Source organism: Chlamydotis macqueenii, chromosome 2 (genome assembly GCF_036417535.1).
Source record: "Chlamydotis macqueenii isolate bChlMac1 chromosome 2, bChlMac1.mat, whole genome shotgun sequence".
In the NCBI taxonomy this organism is placed as follows: Eukaryota; Metazoa; Chordata; class Aves; order Otidiformes; family Otididae; genus Chlamydotis; species Chlamydotis macqueenii.
Window position 1 is genome coordinate 35,646,041 of NC_141557.1, and position 20,582 is coordinate 35,666,622.

Genomic DNA, 20,582 nt, shown 5'->3' on the forward strand with positions numbered 1-20,582 from the left:
CACACATTTTGTAAGCAATTCTCTAATTTCTTCCCTAGCCCCTAACTAGTTGGTCTGCACCCCCCGAGATCACTTGCGTAAGCAACAGTTCTGAGGGCAAGGATCAGGCCTTAATGCTACCCAGAGAAAGACAGAGTTCCTTTCACCCTTTCATTCAAGTCCTGGAAATTCAAAGACTAAAGTTAAATCCGGCCATAAAGTTTATTGCTGAGTAATCACACTCTAGTGAGAACAGTCCACTTAAATAAAAAGAATGTTGAAGTAAACACGCAGCTGGGGCCTACCCCACAATGGCAGCCAGCAATAGAAGGCAGAGGGGGAGAGAGCAAAGCTAGGGGGATATTTATGGTCTTCAATAAACCAAGCCTGTATTTCATAATTTGCAGCACTCTAATGACCTGTAGTCTCTTGTATTAATGCTACAAGTTACAGTCAATTGATTCGCTAAAAAACAAAAAGCCATCACAGGAACATATATATGTATACATGCAGACGCATCCTTTGTACACATAAATACACAGATATTAGCCACGTGTATATATGTGCACTGCTTTATACAGGTGTACACATCGACTTGTACATGCATGCACAGGCGCACATAATTTAAACATATTTATATTTATGCAATTCCATATGGGATCTGGAAAAACTTACAGCGACATTATAAATGCACATCCCCAAAACACACCACGCGCTCGCAGATGGACATATACACATAGCTAAAGCTCTCTGAACAACCTAATGCGGAAAACAGGAATCTCAAGCACTCCAGTACAGTCTGTGCCATTTTAATACCAGGTCTGATGCTCAACATATTTCACCAATCCAAAGATTATTACCATATCAGCACGCCTCCAACTCTATCATGCCTTCATAAGACAGTGCCCAGATATTATCAAGCCCTATCTATTTTGTTTCTCGGGTTTTTTTAATCGCCTGCAGTAACTACTCTTTGCTAAACAAAACCTCTCCAAACTTGGAGAGTCTATTGGAGCAAAGGAAGTAATTATCTTCTGCGGTAGTCAAAGTGATTAAAGCTAGGCCCCAAAATCCATCTCTGCCAGAGTCGCTTATTGTGGTTTACTTTGATTTGATCGCTAAAATAGAGAGCTAGCTGCTGCCAGTGCAGGGTTTAGGGGTAGGGGGGGAGTGCTGCAGCGCAACCTGGATCATTAGTGGTTGATCCTGCCTCTCTGGCTCGCTGGGACCGTCCTGAAAAGCTCCGGGCGGAGAGGAAAGGAAAGAGAAAGAGAAAGAGAGAGAGAGGCGAGAGGCAGCGAGAGCGAGCAGGAGCCTCGGCTTCCCCACTGTACAAATAAACTTTTAAGGAACTTGTGCACAAAACTTACCTTTGACTTGCAAGGAGCCATTTTTCATACAGTACTGAGACCTTGTGGTTTGGATACTTCTGTCCCTAAACCTGACAATTTGAATGGCCAGGAGGCACACGTAGCCTGCAAAAGAGTCAAATGAAGTCCAGCGTCAGTGAGATTATATGTTATGTGGTATATAATGTTGGATGTCAACTCCCCAAAACCATAAAACTTACTTTAATGGCACCACGTGACTTTTTATAGCCAGTGAGCCTATCTGTCTGTGCTATGGATGATTTTACGATCTAATTCATAGACAAAACCCTATTCATTTGGCACTCAAATGTCATATAGCCGGAACTGGGGCTTATAAAGTTTACTGTTTTATAACTTTTAAGGGAAGGCATCAATGTAACCAGTCAGTAAATGTGCAAATCTTTAGTTGCTCTTAGAAGCTCAGAGGAGTTAACCATTCAAGCTCTGACGGGGTAAGTAACATTACGTTTATAGCAAACTAATGGTAGTGAAGAAAATTTTTAAAATCTTTAAAGGGGCAAAAGTGGGATTGTGCCTAGCGAGGGTTACTAATAGACACAGAGGGCTCGGACGTGGCTGTCCTGCAAATACACTTAATGAAGCCACAGGAGAAATTCTAGAGAGATGCAAACGCGTCTTGGAGTTAGCAGCGTGTTTTAACAAAGCACATGGTTGGGTTTTGTTTAGTTTTGTTTTGTTTTGCCCCCTCCCTCCCCCCCATCAGCAAACAGCTAACAGCTGATTCACCCACAAAGGGTGTTGATTATGGTCCTGCGATGCAGCTTTCCAACTAGCGAGAAACCAGTAAGGAGGAACTTACGGTCAAACTTTCAATTAAAAATACCAGTAGCGGACAATCGCAGCATCTACCATTTGCAACGTGCAGCAGGAGCCAGGTAAAATAGTATTACAAGCTCCGCACGGGTTAATTTTTTTTTTTTTCGGTAAGAGGCAAATCAGGAAACACAACTTCTTGCTTTGCACAAACCAGATCACGAAAATTTTACAATAGAAAGTTTATTTTTTTTGTTGATTTCCAGTCAGTTTTTTTAAAAACAAATACAAAAAAAAAAAAAAAAGCTGATCACAGTTTGCTCAAACAGCCAGACTTTGACTATATTTGTAATTTTGTTCACAAAAAAACATACATCACAGAAGCTGCGCTTAATAAGAGCCACTTCTAAGAGTTCGTGCAAAGAGTCATATACAAAGGCACAGCAAGGACATACTGCTTGGAATCACAGTTTTCGTCACAGATTCACTATTCACTACACGTAGGACAAGTTCCGTTGATTTCATCATTTCACCTCTACAACAGCATTAATTACACAGGAATTATATAGGTAGTTTGAATAAAAATATTTTTAACAGCTTGGAGCTATACAGACATTAACACTTGACCACACATGCACAGTTAAGCAGGTTGAGTGCAACACATAACATTTGTACTAAACCAGGGGAGGGTTTATTTCTCTCTTTCCTTTTTTTTTTTTTTTTCTCTCCTTTTTCCTCTTCTTTTTTTTTTTTTGTTTAGTTTAGTTTTGTTTTAACAGTTACTTCAAGTAACACAGCTCGCTTCATATAAATAAGTTAAAACATCTATTATTTTTTTCAAGACAAAGCCATTCGAGACAAAGAAATGTACGATAAAAGCAGATCTACTTATACACGCGAGAGAATGGTAATAAACAGGCTCATGATTAAAAGATGAATAAGGGCGACAAGAACAGGGTTTCTTCACAGAAGTAACACAAGGAAGTTTTAGAAAGTCAACTTAGTACTGACATGAGACGCAGGGTCAGCTAATACTGCTCAGTACTTTTAATTGATCAAATGCTTAGGGACGAAATGCCCCTCCTGCAGCTGCCATGCTCATACTTTTCAGCTTATTATCCTTTTTCCATTTCATTCTCCTGTTTTGGAACCAGATCTTTATTTGTCTCTCTGAGAGGCAAAGAGCATGTGCTATTTCAATCCTTCTTCTGCGGGTCAGGTATCTATTGAAGTGAAATTCCTTTTCCAGCTCCAAGGTCTGATAGCGGGTGTAAGCAGTCCGAGCCCTTTTCCCTTCTGGTCCCCCTATGTTGTCTGGAAAAAAAAAAAAAAAAAAAAGTACAGGATTTAGATTCTCAGCAGCCACTCGGAGCCTTCATGTCTTACCGCAGCTACCAGCGACCCGGGACCGTTATTCTCAGTCCTGTTAGGGTTTGTTTCTGGTTTGGATGAACGCTCAACAAGTTTCCCCCCCCTTCATCCCCTGTTAGGAAAGCCTTGGGGGAGGGGGATTTGGTGGTCTCGGTAAGTTTTCACTTGGATTTGGGGTTCGATTTTTTTTTGTTGAATTTTTTTTTTTTTTTTTTTAAGGCTAATTCCCCACGTCCGTCCTCCCCCCGCCTCTCCCAGATAAACCGTTTTGGAATATGTCTGTGCTCCTGGCTGGGTTTTCAGGGCTGGGAGAGCAAAAGCTTGAAGCGTGTGCAGCCCTTTCCCACGGCTGAGCTGGGGAAGGGTCTGGGAGGCAGCGAGCCCTCCGGCCGCTCCCCAGGCAGCCAGGGCAGGGCAGCTACCCCGGGGCTGAAAGTTGGTCCGTTTCCCGCGCCCCTCAAGCCTCTCTTCCCCCGGAGTTTGGGGCGACTCGCCTCTACCCTCCTCCCCCCCTCCCCCACGGCTTCCCAGCAGTGAAAACTGCCCTTCTCGCCCTCTCCTATTCTCTTTTTCATACGGCTCGGGAAAATAAATGGGGTCAGCCGCGCCGTTCCCACTGGATGATTCCCCCTTCCAGAGGAGAGCCAGAAGCGGCCCCTGCTCCCGATTTCCCCTTTCAGGAAGGCGCTTTCTGCTCCCCCGTTGCCCACCGGGGCCGGTTCTGGGACCCGGGCGGGCGGTGGATTTTGGGGCAGGGTGGGGTGTTTTTTTTTTTTTATTGTTGGGATTTGGCTTTTTTGTTTTCTTTTTTTTTCTTTTTTTTTTTTTCTTTTTTTTTTTTTTCTTTTGGTGGGGGGCTCGCCCGGAGAAGGGAGCGTGCTTCCCTGCGAGCAGAGTTGCACTGTGCGCGGAGTCTGCCCGCTCTCACGCCCTCCTATCCCCTTCTCCCCGGCACAGCCACCCGATTTACATCAAATACTCCTTTTTTTTTTCCTTTTTTATTTCTTTTTTTTTTTTTTCCCCTCCAAAGAAATAAAGAAAGAAGAGGATATTAGCTTTACCATGACTTATGTGCAGTTTTCGCATCCAGGGGTAGATCTGGGGCTGTGAAGGCTGGGCTGTGCTTTGGTCGGTCGGGGCACTCGCCTGCTCGCTGCTTGCTGGAGTGTCTTCCTCAGTCCCAGACGAGGTGCCAACCCCGTCCCTGCTGATGTGCGTGCTGCTGCTGCTGGAATTGGACGAAGTGCTGGTGGAGTTGGCGAGGGAGTTTTTCACCCCGTGGTGGCTCTCACTGGCAGGCGACCCGGCCACGGCGGTGCAGGGCAGAGGGTCAGGGGGAGGCGAGTGGGAAGCCGCGGCGGGCTGGTTGTACCTGGGCTCTGTCGAGGCAGAGGTGGTGTTGGCCGGGTAACTGCGGGGTCTCTCGCTGGCACCAAAGTGGGTGGAAGCAGAGCGCCCGACGCTGAGGTCCATGCCATTGTAGCCGTATCCGTACCTGCCGGAGTGCATGCTGGCGGAGTCCCTGTATTGCTCGCTCACCGAGCTGTGATCTCCATAATTATGTAACTGGTAGTCCGGGCCATTGGGATAGCGACCGCAAAATGAGTTTACAAAATAAGAGCTCATTTGTTTTTTGATATGTGTGCTTGATTTGTGGCTCTCGCTCGTTTTGCGCGTCTATAGCACCCTTGCACAATTTATGATGAATTATGGAAATGACTGGGACATGTACTCGGTTCCCTCCTACGTAGGCACCCAAATATGGGGTACGGCTCCGCGTCACGTGCTTTTGTTGTCCAGTCGTAAATCCTGCCGGATGACCTCTAGAGGTAAACGCGCGCGCGGGTGGGGGAGCTGGGAGGGCGCGGGCAGCCCGGGGCGCGCCGCCGCCGCGCGCCCCCGCCGCCGCCGCCCGCCCGTCCGCCGGCCTCTAGCGCCACCCGCTGGCGGCGCGGGGGATGGCGGCGGCCCCGCGGGGTCGGCCCGGGGTGACGGACCCCGACGGCGGCGCGGAACGGCGCGGAACGGCGCGGAGCCGAGCGGGGGCGGCGGCGCCGGCGGTGGCAGCGGGCGGCAGGGGCGGCGGGGCCGGTTCCCCCTGCCCGGCGGCCGGAGAGCGCTCAGCTCTGCGCCTCTCGCCTGCTCCGTGCGGGGCTTTTTTACACCGTGTACATCGTTCGTTCTCGGATGCTGGCAGCGCTCATCTCCCTTCCATACCTATCTATAGATGTTGTAGGGTGTGAGGTTTTTTCCCCCATTTTCCGGCGCCGGAGGTTTCGAGAGGCACTCAAGTCCTGTCGGTCTGCAACGGCAGGTACCCACGAAAGAGAAAAACATCGCGCAGCGCTTTCCCAACTAGGGCGTCAAATTCCAGGCAGCTTTACGGCCACCGTTGTTTTTTCCGCTCTCGGACAGAACAAAACCAACCGAACAAACAACACACCACCTCTAAACGCGGCGGTAGCCATTTTGCATTAGGATTTTCCCAGGTTTGGCTTTTAAAAGATTTAAGAGCGGCCGCCCAAACTGAGCTGCCTTCTGAACAAAAGAGCCTTGATGCGTATACAAGAGTATTTGTACACAGCTTCACACGCACACTCATGCACATACAATATAACATAGAGAGATATAACGTCTACATTAAGAAATATTTTCGCTGCGCTTTTTTTTTTTTTTTTACTTAAACAGAACTCGAAGTGGAAGCATTTTATAGCAGCTACTTTTTTTTAATAGTATCTTTTTTTTTTTTTCCCCCAGTGCTAAGAAATGCCAGCGCGAATTAAGATACCACACAATCGGGGAAGAAGATCCCCGAGTTAACAAAACAGATATTTCCCTTTTAATAAAATAAAATATAAATTAAAAAAAAAATCGACCCAAACCCTCGTCGCCCCGAGAAATGTAGTCCATAACTCAAACCCCCTTCAGTGTACAGCAGAGCTCACCGAAACCTCAGTGTAAGCTCAATGGGAGCCACAGAAATTCGCCCGCTTAGAAACCTCTTCCCTCACTTCCCCTGAAGTTTAAAGCCGAGCTTTTACTTGAATACTATTAGTGCAGATTAAGCCGTTCAGCGGCATTAAAAAAAAAAAAAATCTCCCTGCAATTAATCTTCGCTTTAACTGCAAGTTTATACCCAGGGTTTCAAACCACGATTTTTTAAAGAGGATTTTTCTTCTCTTTGTTGTTTAAATATCTTTAACATGCCTAAAACTCTTTTTTTTTTTTTTTTTTCTCCCCATGCAGACCATAAGCTCCCAAACACAGCAGAATGAGACGGCCCGACATAGCGGGAGTTAGAAAAAGCACAAAGCCAAGTTTTTCTAAAATGTCTCGTATATCTACAATACGAATATTTATAATTAAAAAAAAAAAAACAAACACAGAACAAAACTCGCTTATCTCTTCTCACACAGGCATACCAGGGACACTCACCCACACGCAGATGTTCACCTCAAATATTAAAAAATCTGCGCTATTTCTCTAATACTTTAAGCAAAGCCATCTACTCTTCAGAAAGGTTGTTATATACATACATGCCTGTAGCTCGAAAGCTAGGACTTCCATATATATTAAAGTCACAGATGATCGCAAACGTACATCTTTTAACCAAGCCTTTTGGGAATTAATAGACGGTGACAAACTTACAGGATTTTAGTAGCAGAAGGAACATAAAATAAATAATAATAGCACTAAGGAAAGGCCTGGTAGCGTTTATTAAATATGGTTCTACTCCCCTGACTTTTCCTCTGTTTCTTCGCTGCTGGGCTGTGTGGAATTTATGAATTTGTTTTCCTTTTTCCATTTCATCCGCCTGTTTTGAAACCATATTTTAATCTGGCGTTCAGTAAGGCAGAGAGCGTTTGCAATCTCAATACGTCGTCTTCGGGTTAAGTATCTGTTAAAATGAAATTCCTTCTCTAACTCTAGCGTTTGGTATCTGGTGTAAGTTTGCCTCCCTCGTCTCCCATGAGTTCCATATACTGTACCTGTAGAAGTAAAGACAAAACGATCGCATTGGACAGGGCCCAGTGATTTCAGACCAGAAAGAGTGGTTACTATATTCTGCCTCTTTTTGCAGGCAAAATCACAGGAAAGGAGGGGGGGCGAGAGGGGGGAGCTGCTCTGGTTTCCTGGAGGATGCTTTTTTTTTTTTTTTTTTTTTGTCCCTCTTTTCCTTTTCTCGTGCCTGCCTAGCTGTAAATGCGGATGTGTAGCATGCTGAGGGTGGCAGTGGGGCAACTGGGACACAAAGGAGCTTTAAGGTGGACCTAAGGACCCAGGGCAAGTGAAGGAGGTAGCGCCCATGAGAATGGCTGCGCAGCGTCTGCCCTCCGCGCTTTGGGAGCCTGTGCGCACACGCACGCGTGTGCGCAATCCGGGCGCTGCACGCGCGTGTGTGCTCGCGTGTGTGTGCGCGCACATGCGGGTGTGTTTACACAAACACGCTCTATTGCCATGGCTGTGACTGTAGAGGGTCTGTAATTTAGGTATAATTATAGACATCAGCTACAAATCATAGAATAGCCTTCGCCATTTGCTCCGGAATTTATTGCCCTCCCATGCAAAGCAGCATCAGAATGGTATCGCTAAAAGTTTAAAAAAAAAAAAAAAAAAAAAAAGAAAAGAAATGTGACCCACGGTCCAGCAAATGTAAACTCGGGAGGAGGGGAGAGCAGGGTAGTCATTAGCAAACGCTGGAAGTAAACGTCTTAATATGGGTTTATGGAAAATAAGTGCCACCCCAGCACACACACCCGCCCCCCCCGGACCCACCCCCCCAGCACCACTCTCGGACAGAATGGTTCATTTATGCGAAGTTCACTCGCGAGTCAGAGAAAATCTGCGATGCCATGGAAGTGCGCCCACGGCCCCAGCAACGTGCTCTCGATGGCCAACCTTTCCAGGGTAATGAGCGGGGGGGGAAGGGGGCGAGGAGGAATGTGCCACGAACGCGTGGGGTCCTCGGCACAGAGGGCATGTTCCCTGCGTGAATACTATGAAGGAGGGGAGCAGAGGCTTTGGGATGGCTTTGGGAAAGTGGTAAAACCGCTCTTCTCCTTTTTTTTTTTTTTTGTTGCTGTTGTTTCCTTTTTTTTACCCCCCCCCTTTTTTTTTTCTTTTTTTTTTTTCTTTTTTTTTGCCTGCTTCCTAAGGACTCCTCAGTCACTTTCACCAACGGACCTACAAGCTGGGCTCTCGGGTCACCGTTCCCAGGGTGCCAACACGCCAGGTCTAAAACAGCCTGGGAAGGTTTCACTTTGCATCCTGCCCTGTCAGGAACAGCGTCTTTCCAGCAGTCTGGACTTCATATAAGAACAAAAACAAACAAAAAAAAAACCCCAAAACAACCAACCAAACAAAAAATATCTCGGGGAAATTAACTTTTCCTCTCCCCTCCCCACCCCCCCCCCTTGATTGCACCCAACGCCTTACCAGCGCAGGAGTTCATCCGCTGCATCCAGGGGTAAACAGGGCTCGTGTACTTCCGGTCGATGCCTTCGTCATTTACAATTTTGGCTTGGCCGCCGCTGCTTTTGTACTGTTGGTCGGGAGAAAAGGGCAGGTAGTCCCCGGGCCCCCTCTGCTTGCCACTGCTGGAGGGAGAGGGGCTACCCATTTCCTTGTCCGAATAAAAACAAGAGGCTCCGTACTCATAGGAAGCCCGGTTGCAAGCAATGACGGTGTTGGACTGTTGGTAGAAACAAGGTGAGGTGTAAGTCTTGTCCTGGAGGCTGCTTGCCCCGTAGGAAGCCGGAAAATGCCGGAGAGCATCATAGCCCGCCGGGTAAAGGGGGATCTGCCCGAGGAAAGAGTCCTGGCCCCCGGGCAGGCTCCCCGGGAAAGTGGGATTCACGAAATAGGAACTCATTTGCTCTTCCCCCTCTCCCGGACCGTGATTTGTTGTGTATTAGTACATCTGGCGATAACTATTAGGAGTCATCGAAGTGGTTTGTTTCTGGATGGCCGAGCGCCAAAAGCGACAGCAGAAAATAGGAGCAGCTGACGGCGGGGCGGCCAATGGGAGCGCGCGCGGCGTCCGCTCCCCCGGGGCCGCCGCCGCCGCCAACTTACCGGTAGCCCCGGCCCCGCCGCGCCGCCCCGCGGGGACCGGCCGCGCCCCCAGGCCGGCGCCGCCCCTCCCGAGGAAAAAAAATATTCCAACAATAATAATAACAATAATAGTAGTAAGAATTCCCTACGGGAGCAGGCATCGTGACGGCGGCGGATGGGGGACCCCCCTACACACCCCAGGCGGAGAGAGGTGTGTGTAAGGGGGGTGTCCTTAAAAGCTGGCCCCCGAGGGAGCTGCGCAGCCCCGCGGGTGAGGTGGGCGAGCAGCTCCCCCGCCCCGGCTCTCCGCTGGCAGAGGATGCTGTGGGTTGGGGACGGGGGGGGGGTTTGCAGGGGAGTGAATAAGGGAATGGGGCAGGGGAGCGCTGCGAGGGGGGCTGCCCGGCCTCTCTCCATTTTCCCACCGCGATGGCACAACCGCATCCAGGAGTGTTTAGGCGATTTTTTTTTTTTTTTCCCGAAATCACCCCTCCACTGAGGCTTCCCTCCAGATATCGGGGATCCCGCCTCAGCGCCGAACACGGCTTTTGTGAGAGCCTAACGCGTCCCGCGTTGAAGAGGTCTCCTCTCTTAATGAACATCCCCCCGTCATTAGCTCGGAGATTGCGGCTGGGGCAGGAAACGGCGGCCTTCTGGGGAGGGGGATTTTTGGTTCTCACCGAGGGTCCGAAAAGGCCCCGGGAAGGGCTCGGTGGGCTCCCAGCGCCCCCCAGGCAGTCCAGAGAAAATTCCACGTGTTTCTTCTCCCCGAGTCTCCCCCCGCCGGAATCAAACATTCAAATTCAAAACCTAGCCAGTAAGACTATTCCTAATTAATATAGCTCCCTTAATGAGTCAGCGGAAGCCAATCGGTTTCGTTGGTGCTGCGAATAATTCGATTAAACGCGGATGTGTGTCTTTAAGAGAGTGAAAAAAAAAAGCAACAAACCACTATGAAACAAACATTTCCACCTTCATTTTTCAATATGGCAGTTACCCCATAGCGGAAATATAATTCTTGGCCCAGGGCAGGGACAATAACAGTAACATCAGTAGCAGTTTCATCAGTAACAGTGCTGATGAAATTCGCTGAGACGCTTTTAATTCAGCCGTAACCCTGCAGTGCCCGCAGATAACATGAGGTTGCTTACTCCAACTCGTGTTTACTCATAATCCGTGCCCATTACAACAGATTGAACCACCTAATTTTAAACACGCTCTGACGGAAAGCGACATTCGTGGGAGCCCCCTTTTCTAAAGCAGTTTTCAAAGGAGAGTTTTGTTGTTGTTGGGAGGCTATTTGTCTCATTTCCGGGGGTAGATTACGATACCTATAAAACAGTAGTGAGTTAAAACATCTCTCCACAATAGTTTGTATTGTTCACAGTCTCAGCTGGACTTTCACATTCAGATGTTGATTGCCTCCAATTATTTTTTTTTCTCTCCCAACTTCCTTAACCTCCTCGGCACGGCTAATCCGTAAACACACCTGGTAGAATTACAGCCATTACAGCTCGCTGGCTGCATGCTTTGGGAGGTCATTTCGGAAAGACGTCTTTCCTGAAAGCCAGCCTTCTCCAGGAAAAAAAAAAAAAAAAGTTGTTTTTTTTTTTTAAACTTTGTGCGAATAGAGTTAAAAAAAGGAGGGAACACCAGCAAACAAGCTCACGGCACGCTAAATACGAGGAGGTTTCTAAATACGAATTGGTTTCTAAAAGAGCAGATTTTCGCCAAAGTAGGTCAGAACGAAAACGCGCTGTGAAAAAAAAAAGAATGCTCGGGACACGCGAAACCCACCGGCCCTACTTTAAAAAGTTGTGGCCAGGCCATCTTTTTTTTTTTTTTCGAATCCATCACAGAGAGACTGAAGTTAAAAAAAAAAATCGCGCAGGGCTTAGTTGTATTTACATTTTATAGTATCAGTTACAGGCTGATTTGTTTTGTTTCCTCTCTTTTACTTTTTGTTTCTTTCCTCTCTTTCAAGTTACTGTTAGCGTCCGATTCAAACTGCCGAAAGCCGGACCGCAGGCGGCGTAAACATTTATTCGCTGATGCCGTAATATGAAAAGGGATGAGATGTGCGGGTTTGCCCAGCCGGGTGGTATGAGAGTAGTTACAGTGACAGCTGAAAAAATCTACCCTACAATCTCCGCTTCGGTCACATTCAGGCATCTTCTCTGCTCCTCCCCCTACCAGCAGAAAACTCCCGAATTACAATAATTTGTGACCCCTCCAGCTCTGCCGGGACCCATTTCTCTGCAGTTTCCCCCCTTCCCACACCCAGGAAAGCAGAAAGCCAGCCGCCGCGTTTCGCCGCCGCCACGAAGTCCCACTTGGCGATACGCGCGTATTTCGTCCGCCTTTTATTCGGTTGCCGAATTCCCCGTACTCCCGACACCTCCTTCCCCAAGCTCTTCTCCTTCCTCCTCCCGCCGAAAACCCGGCCGGCTGCCCCACCATCCTCGGACGCAGGTGCGGGGGCAGTTACCCTCTTAAGCTTAAAAGCCCCCTTCTCCTCGGACTTAAAACCACTTACAAATCCTTCTCGTGCTCGGCAGCGTCACCACAACCAACCTTTGGCTAATAGCTCCTAATCCAAACAAGGCGAACCGTTGTTTAGACTGGCGGGGTGCTGAGAGCCAGGCCGGTGGGATGCAGGCAGATCGCCCCCCCCAGCCTTGCCCCCAGCCGGTTCCCACTGTGATATTTTACAGCGGACACACAAGGGGAGGCGGCAGAGCCGGCCCTGCCGCGGTAGCTGGCTTAGGGGCGAGCTCCGTATAAAAAGATAAGCAGGATTTTTTTTCCCCCCTCTTTTTTTTTTTTTTTTTTTTTTTTTTGGTGTGTACGTGTGTGTCTTTTATGTGGGCTCTTCCCAGGGACCGCTCCGCGCCCGCCTGCACCGTTTTACCACGCCGTGGCAGCACTGAGCACTCCCGGCCCCGCAATAAATAATCCGGCGCTGGCCGCAGCCCCAGTCCGGCCGGTACCGCAATGCCAACGCCACGCTCCACCAGCCCGGCACCCGACCCTTCCAGCGCTCCCAGCCGCTCCTTCATCGTGAGGAGACGGGACCGGAGCCGGGAGGCGACGATGGGGGGGGGGGGTGGTCCTCGGGTTGCCGTCCCTAGGGCCCCTCTCTCCTCCTCCCCATCCCCCGCCTCCGGCACCGACCGCGGAGCACCGGCCCGCCAGCCACGGCTCCCCCCCGCCCCAGCGCCGCACCGTAACACTCACAGCAAGGAGAAAACTGAGAGAGATTGGGGGGGGGGGGGCGGGGAATCTCCGGCACTGAAATCGGTTTTATCCACTGCAAAGCCCACTCCGCGCAGCTGAGGCGCGCAAGCTGCCCACGGGGGGAACGCCACGGACCTACGGCACAGGGATTTTACAGGCAGCGCTTGATCCGATAAAGAAAATCAAAGACACGTTCGCACTGTTTTCCCCCACCACCGTCTCTAGATAACCTTTCCCCTGGATGTGCCGAGGGAGCCAGGAGGCATTGTGATAACTGCTAGCTTTTTGGATTTTTTTTTTCTGAAAGAGTTAGAATTAAATCATATTTAAATTTCAGCTGCCGCAAATGAACTTTAAGTTAGTGTTGAGAAATTAACAACAGCAACAAAAAAACCCCCACGTTCCCCCCCCCCCCCCCCCGTGCTGGGGGAAAAAAAATCCCCCTCGGATTGATTCTGTAAACCTGAATTATTAGAAAACAACCTGAACGACACAGCAACCCCCCGGCAAATGCAAACATAAATAAACTTCTTAAAAAAAAATAAACTGCTTCCTTGCTAAATAATAGAAAGTAGACATTTTATTTAGGCATATATTCTTTGCATGCACTGGTTAAGTCGAAATCAACTGAGCTACAGCCACCTCTATTTTTAGTCGGTAACATTTCCATCTGGTTTAATTGCACATGTCTAATATTTAAACGTACTAAACCATGTTTCCCTGCTTACGGTAGTGTCATATACATTTCTCACCTTTTAGGTTCTGGCTCACAGGAGCCGCTGCGACTTTGACAGCTGTCGCTTTGGCTGCACAGGAGACGAATCGCCCTCCTTTTGGTGCCAGAAGAAGCAGGAAATTAGCCAGGTTGCAAGTTGAAAATCTGCCACGCCAGTGCTTTGAATCCAATATGCCACACCTTCCAGCGGGGGAACTGGAAATTGCCATCCCGGATCTGTGTTCTAGGCGGCTGCTTATGCCGAACCTCCGCACACTTTGTTCACTATTGCCTTACAAAGAACAAATGAAATGGGGATTGAAAGCCAGAGAGATCCGAAGCAGGACAGAGCTCAGCAAAAGAATGCGGCTCTATTCTCGCAAGGGAAATTATAAAAAAGTTCATGTTCACGGTTACCATCCACATGACCGACAACGACCAATGGAAAAACCGAACAACTCATAAAGTTGTATTGCAAAGTTGTAAATTTTCATAAACAACAACGGATTTATGGCCTTTTCCTCATCACTAAGAAGAGGCAGGTCTTAGAGAGGCGCCATCTTACCACAGAGGCAGCTCTGGAGTTTTTTTAAAGACCTGGAGTTTGCACTAATTTTATTAAAATTACATTTAGTACGTTGACCAGGAATGGAGCGTGGTAGAAAAAGGGAACTTCTGCGCAAATGATGCTCTGGTTCTACCTCTATTTACGCGGGCGAATAAAGGGATTTTTCGGGCGAGATTTTTTTTTTTAAATTTTTATTAAAAAAAAAAGAAGAAAAAAAAGATTGAAAATATTAGATCTCCTTGACATTACGTGGTACCTGGCAAAATAATGCATTTTTCTAAAGTGGGGGGATTTTTCTCCCTTTTTTATGCCACCTTGACACCCCCCGCCCCCCGAAAGCCGCAGGCACAAAACCACACGCTTACCCGACCAGATAATTTACCCTTGGAAGTTTCCCACCGCACTTTCTATTCATTACCAAATATTATTTCACTGCATGCAATTTCGGCTTGATCGCCGGCCGCCCGGCCTGGGGTTATGATTGCAGAAGGACGCGGGAACACGGTGGAAGGAAGCCCTCCCATAAAGAAGGCTTTCCGCTTTATTAATCAACTGCAGTAGGGGAAAAAAAAAATACCACGAAGTCGAGATAGAGAAATTGACTGATTCCTATCAATTCATCACCTTGGATTTTTTTTTTTTTTGCCTTCGGATTGGGGTGGGGGGAAGATTTATATGGTCTAATTTCTTTATTTATCTGTGTAAATTATTTTTTGATGCTGCCTTCGAACTGTTTCCCTAATAAAGAAACACAATTCATTGTCAACAAGCATATTTATTTTCTGTGTAACATAAAACACATTTATCGTGGGAGATACTTGTACACGGTATCACTTCCAAAGAGAGTTCACAGACATTTTTTTTTTTCCACTTCCAATACTTACAAGGCATAGCCTAATGTTCACAACGAACACAACGAAACACATTGTAACATACAATTTTTGAATAAACTTTCGCCAAACCTTCAAGACGGATTTATACAGAGGTCTTAACAATACATCATGCTACAAAGTTTCCAAATTAATTACATACTTCCCAATTTATGATGTGATCTTACAAATGAGCTTCAAGACGAATATAAATGGTAAAACATAAAATCGGTCAAATATACAGTATCTGCTGTTGTAGGAAAATTCACGGTATTACATATTAACACGTTCAGATAATCAGGACAAACAGTTGGGTTGTGTTTGTTTTTTTTTTTTAATGTGGTTACATGGTCATTTAAATTCACTTTTAAAATAACGCTTTCTGCGATATTGAGTAAGATCAGCCCAGAATAAGAAAACGGCCATTAGCAGAGGCAGACGAAGGTAGAAGCCAACGGGAGATATTAAACCGCTTTGTACAATATTAGCGTGTGTTTGCTTCCTCACTTGAAATAGTAAAGAATCGAGAATAATGATACATTGCAGCATATGGTTTTCATTTATAATTGCTTTGGAATAAATATATTATTTTAAATTTAAATATATTCAGCCTTTTCGGTACCAAATTCTATACCAAAGCTCTTGACGCGTGCTTTTCAAATGACTACACTTAAATTTCTAAAAGCATTTTGCGATTCACATTAGTAATGTTATCTTCTTTCGACTACTAAAATACAGTATACTTTCGAAGATAGGTAGGCGGAGCAAGATATATAGGTAGTCTGGAAAATAGGTAGTACAAGTCATTGCTGTAGATTGTAGTGGTTTGTGAAAGATCTTTTTTCCCCCCTTACTTACTGTTTAACCTTTTGTTAGTGTAGCTGTTAGTTATGATACTTTTCTAACAATAGTTAACAAAAAATAAAAAGAAAAAAATAGAAGTGCAGAGCTACTTATTTAAAATTAGGTAGTTTTTCTTAATGTGAGCCTAATGCACTTTTCCCCTTACATATGATTGGGACTGATGAGTCAGGTAGTTACTTCGGAAGGTCACGGTTTGCTATCTGCGCAAGCAGCAGTTCTCCCACTGAAACGTCCCCTGGACAAACCCACCCATGTTTGGGTGAACGAAAAACCAAATGATTGTAGGATGTCTTAGGAGATATTACCGAAAAGTTCGGCAAAGGCGGGTTTGGGGAGCACGGGAGAGTGGAGAGAAAGCTGGAAAACCACCCCAAGAAACGTTCTCATGTTTGCAAACGCTCGCTTGCAAGATGATTGTTAAAGGGATCCGATTTTTTTTTTTTTAATAACAAAACCAGTAAGTGTCTCTCTTTTTTTTTTTTCCTTTAAAGGGAGCTTTTCCAACTGTCATGTGCATACATTATATTAAAGAGATCGCTTTCCTCGAGTGGGACTCCTTAGTCCTCCTCCTCGTCTTCTTCCACTTTCTCGACAGAGGCTGCTGCTGACGTGGGCTCGTTGGGAGCCGGGGTGCTGGAGCTCTCTTCCTTGTGCTCCTTCTTCCACTTCATCCTCCGGTTTTGGAACCAGATTTTTATCTGCCTCTCCGTCAGGCAGAGGGCATGGGCGATCTCTATCCTCCGCCGCCGAGTTAGATAACGATTGAAGTGGAATTCCTTCTCCAGTTCCAGGGTCTGGTAGCGGGTGTAGGTCTGGCGCCCTCGCTTCCTATCTGGACCTGAAAGCAGACACACAGAAGGCCAGGAGTTAGGCAGGAAGATAAATGGAAAGTTTTCTCGTTTTAGTTTTTTTTTTTAATAAAATAAACAAATAAACAAACAACAAGCGGCCGAGCGAGAGTGAGTGATCCCTTCTCTCGCTTCCACCCGCCCCCCTGCTTTGCCCTAACAAAGACGTTTCAGACACAAGACCTGCCCTGCTCAGGCAGGGCAAAAATTAAGTTGCTTGAGACCTAGGAAAAGTGGAGAGAAAGCATTCAGGAAAGGAGGTGGGGGAGGAAATTGCTTTTGGGAGGAGGAACTTTCCCCCTCCAGGCGATGCATTTCCCTAAAACCTTCCAGACCTTCACGTTTCGCAAGGGGAAATAAAAAGCTGGAAGGCTGAGCTGTATTTATTTTATTTTAATGTCGGGGGCACCCTCCACCCTCCCCCACCCCTCCACCCCGCCTGGATCGTAAACAATACATCGCATTTAGCTCCAGAAGAGACCTCTCCTTTTTCACACACTCTTCCCCCCACAGCCTTCCCCCAACACCCCCCCCCCCGCCCCGTTTTCCTGTTTAGTGCATTTCTATAGATCCTTATCGCCGTGGAAAGGGCAGGGGGGACGCGAGTGGCACGTCTCGGCAACGTGGGCTGGCAAAACCCTCAGCAGCCCGTCCCCTGCTCCTGAACGCCCCTCTCCCCTCCGCCTTCCCCCAACGAGCGGGGTTGGTTTTTTTTTTTTTTTTCCTCCCTCGCCCAACTTCGGCAGAGGGGGAACTCTTACCCGTGGGGGGCTCTGGGAGCCCGCAGCCAACTCTCCCCACGTTTCTACAGCAAACAGTGCAAATCCACCCAACGCTAAAATTCCATAGCAAATGGAGTTAAATAAATTTACGAGGCTAGAACCCATTAATTGGGCAATAAAAAGTTTTATGGTACTCATTTACATACAATGCCACGGGCTTTCTACGCAATGGCGCCTCGGCTATAATTAAAACCATAAAGGCTGTGCTGACAGTATAATTCTGGCGACACGCTTTGCCTGGCTGCCACGGCTCCAAGCCCTCTCCGCTCGCCCCTACCTGAAGACCTCATCCAGGGGTATATCCGGAAATTAGGCTCAGCTTGGTTGTGCAGGTTGCTTTCCTCCGCTTTCTCACAGCTGGGTTTGGTTAGCTCATTGCAGAGGACGGGAATGTTCTGATCAAAAGAGGAACAATGCAGGTTGTAGGCATCAGAGCCCAGGCTGTATCCGGAAGAGAACGGGCTCTGATATATGGTACTGTTCACATTGTACAAGCCGGGCATGGAGGAGGCGAAGGCACCCGCGCCTGGTCCATAGCCGCTTCTCTGGGAGTTGCTTGCAAAGGAGCAAGAAGTAGGCTCTGCATTTTGGAAAATAGAAGCCCCCGCCGTATATTTGCTAAAAAGCGCATTCACATAATACGAAGAGCTCATAATTTTGACCTGTGATTTGTTGTCCGGCAGGCTTCAGTGTCGGTTTTACGAGGTAGCGTGATATATGATAACATTACACCCCCAGATTTACACCAAACCCCATTTTCTTTTGGACTGAGCTGCCGCGGGCACGTGACCGGTCATATGACGCCGCCCGCCAATCCCCGCCCGCCTCACAGGTGGTGCCGGCCGCGGCCCGTCGGTGCCCGGACGTGGACGGGCCGGGGCCGGGGCCAGGAACAGGGACAGGGACAGGTCTGGGGACAGGGCCAGATACAGGGACAGGGCCATCGCCGCCGCGCCCGGCAGCGCCCTCCAGCCGCTTCGTCCCTCCCCCCCTTCGGAGGGAAACACGCACAGGCCGTGCGGTCTTTCAGGCAGACCCAATGACCGGGTGTGGAAAAAATATAATAAAATAAAATAAGAGCTTTAAAGGAGGCTACTCGTCGCCCAGGCGTTGTATTTTTTTTTTTCTTCCTCAAGGAAAAGAAGCGCTGGGGTAAGCCCACAAAGGGGTTTCTGGGAGTAACTCCCCGCCACGCCCGGCTCCCGACGCCCGTTCCGAGGGGCTACCCGAGCCCTGAAAACTAAAGTATCCCCCTGGACTGAGCCTCGCCAGTTCGCCCCCCTAGGGAAAAAAAAAAAAAAAAGAAAAAGAAAAAGAAAAAGAAAAAAAAAAGGGAAAAAAAAAAAAAACACAAAAAAAAACCCTAGACACAAAACATCACCGACACCCTCCCGGGGAGAGGGAAGAAAAAAATACGAAAGAGGGAAAAAAAATGCTAGAACTCAACTTTCTGAACACCTAAAAAAGAAAACCAAACTAAATCAAAGCTCCAGAGTTTAAAAAATCTCCTACAAATGGCTTTGAATCTGAGCCGCCTGCTTAAAGCCCCTTCTACCTTTCGTCCTCCATACCTCACCGTCCTAAGCGGCGGCGGCGCGTTCAGATGATGGGGAGCGTTGCTGCCTTTGCTAAGCACCCCAACAATGCGAATGGCTCTCCATTGAGGATGCTGCAGCGTGCCCTTCCTTTAAACTGATCGTAAAATGAGTTTCCTTCCCTCAGACGGGGAGTCCTGGTAAAGACAGCTTTTACTGCCTGCCTGTATTGCACATCATAAACTGGAAGGAGCACAATGGAATTGCCCCGGAAATTCTCCTTTCAATTATAGTTTGGTGCCCCGTGTACAAAGACTTTCTCACCGGCTAAAATTGTTCTTGGCGATATTTCGCACGGACCCTAAACTTTATGTTTTGTAAAGGCGGGACACCCTGTCCCCCAACACCACCAGCCCCCCTGTCCGCACACACCCCTCCAGTACACTCGCACGCACCCTTTGGGACTCTTTATGCACGGTTATTGAGGCCCCATGAATATAGGTTACTGACAGAAGCAAGTAAATTCTCTACAGCCAGATCCCTGAGATATTGGCGCTTCAGAGGATGCAAATGTGGAGGCTGTATGTAGATATTTGCCAAGTGTTAAGTGCCTGAAAACGCAGTTGTTATTCACAGGCGCAAGGGAGAAACTGGCGAAAGAGCCCTCATAGGTTATTTCTTCCAATTCGCTAATATTAGACAATATCCCTGCGGTCGCAATCGCGATGTGAGAACACGCCGGCAGAAATTAGGCTGCTGGAAAGGAATAAAGGCCCAAGAAGTTAAACGAATGCGAAGCAAACAAGACGACGACTAAGGAGATCAAAGAGCCTGAAGTAGATGACATTAGACCAATAAATTGCTCCTCTGGTGACAACATACCAAGACGCAAGAAGAAAGAAACAGCAAATATAACCAATGTCTAGACTTAAATATGGATAGGGTAGGAGTGAGCAGATGAGCCGAGCGGTTGTATTTCGAGCTCTCTGATTCTGTACAGTTTCCACATTTATGTGTTTTTATTTGCCTGTGCGTGTTTACTGGCGCCACCTTTTTTTTCAATGTATTTTGCTCTCAGTTTTTTTTTTCCTGCCAATCATTAATATTTATCAAAAAGTCTTCGCTGAATAAATTTTACGAGGACCCCCAGACATGAGTCCGCACCACCTTGTTTACCCCCCCCCCCCCCGCCTCCGTGTTAGGCTTTACACTGCCTCTGAAACAGCCTCTCTAATCCCTCGTTTTGTCGCACGCAAAAGCAGGCTGGATCCCTGCGCCTGAAAACGCAATTTTCATTTTAATGTTGTTGTGGGTTTTGTTTGGTTGGTTGGTTGGTGTTTTTTTTTGTTTCGGTTTTTTTTTTTTTTTTTCCCAGTCGAGAAAACTGCAAACTAGCGCAGAGTACGATGTTTCAGTCACAGCAATATTCTCACATCCTTTAAAAATAATCCTCTAGGCGGGATTCATTGTAATTTTTTTTTTTTTTCCTATGAGCTCTGGACTAACTCTCTTTGCCTTCTGAGCTTTTCCGGGAAGTAAAAGGTGGTGATAAAACGGTGCTCAGAAGTTATAAGCGACCTGGGAGCACTACATGATTATGGCTTGTGTATTAAACA

General features: G+C 47.5%; 4 protein-coding genes across 5 annotated transcripts in view; all 4 read right to left on the reverse strand.

The window, feature by feature from the left end:
- The window catches only part of HOXA3 (homeobox A3), a 45,946-nt gene extending 31,773 nt beyond the window's left edge, over positions 1 to 14,173 (reverse strand). Inside the window, exons 1-2 of one of the 2 annotated variants that reach the window (XM_086742567.1) lie at positions 13,538 to 14,173; positions 1,350 to 1,454 (exon numbers count right to left, since the gene is read on the reverse strand). The gene's annotated coding sequence lies outside the window, so the exon portion shown is untranslated. The remainder of the gene's footprint in view (positions 1 to 1,349; positions 1,455 to 13,537) is intronic. The other variant, XM_086742568.1, reaches the window with a different exon arrangement.
- On the reverse strand, positions 2,349 to 6,948 carry HOXA5 (homeobox A5). The gene is made up of 2 exons (XM_086742576.1): positions 4,556 to 6,948; positions 2,349 to 3,437 (listed from the first exon to the last, which is right to left on the reverse strand). The coding sequence occupies exons 1-2, from the start codon at positions 5,118 to 5,120 to the stop codon at positions 3,187 to 3,189; spliced, it is 816 nt and encodes a 271-aa protein (XP_086598702.1). The 5' UTR covers positions 5,121 to 6,948; the 3' UTR covers positions 2,349 to 3,186.
- Positions 7,095 to 9,583, reverse strand: HOXA6 (homeobox A6). The gene is made up of 2 exons (XM_086742577.1): positions 8,931 to 9,583; positions 7,095 to 7,483 (listed from the first exon to the last, which is right to left on the reverse strand). The coding sequence occupies exons 1-2, from the start codon at positions 9,364 to 9,366 to the stop codon at positions 7,224 to 7,226; spliced, it is 696 nt and encodes a 231-aa protein (XP_086598703.1). The 5' UTR covers positions 9,367 to 9,583; the 3' UTR covers positions 7,095 to 7,223.
- A 650-nt stretch (positions 14,174 to 14,823) lies between the features above and the next one.
- On the reverse strand, positions 14,824 to 18,186 carry HOXA7 (homeobox A7). Its single transcript, XM_086741547.1, has 2 exons — positions 17,709 to 18,186; positions 14,824 to 16,639 (listed from the first exon to the last, which is right to left on the reverse strand). The coding sequence occupies exons 1-2, from the start codon at positions 18,082 to 18,084 to the stop codon at positions 16,359 to 16,361; spliced, it is 657 nt and encodes a 218-aa protein (XP_086597673.1). The 5' UTR covers positions 18,085 to 18,186; the 3' UTR covers positions 14,824 to 16,358.
- Positions 18,187 to 20,582: the final 2,396 nt, after the last annotated feature.

Bases quoted from the DNA above. Each gene is read 5' to 3' on its own strand.
- HOXA6 (XM_086742577.1), bottom strand. From the start codon at position 9,366: ATGAGTTCCTATTTCGTGAATCCCACTTTCCCGGGGAGCCTGCCCGGG. The intron at 7,484-8,930 runs GTAAGGCGTTGG...TTACTTCTACAG, and splicing joins GCGGATGAACTCCTGCGCTG to GTACAGTATATGGAACTCAT.
- HOXA7 (XM_086741547.1), bottom strand. From the start codon at position 18,084: ATGAGCTCTTCGTATTATGTGAATGCGCTTTTTAGCAAATATACGGCG. The intron at 16,640-17,708 runs GTAGGGGCGAGC...GTCTGCTTTCAG, and splicing joins CCCCTGGATGAGGTCTTCAG to GTCCAGATAGGAAGCGAGGG.
- HOXA5 (XM_086742576.1), bottom strand. From the start codon at position 5,120: ATGAGCTCTTATTTTGTAAACTCATTTTGCGGTCGCTATCCCAATGGC. The intron at 3,438-4,555 runs GTAAAGCTAATA...TTTTTTTTCCAG, and splicing joins AAAACTGCACATAAGTCATG to ACAACATAGGGGGACCAGAA.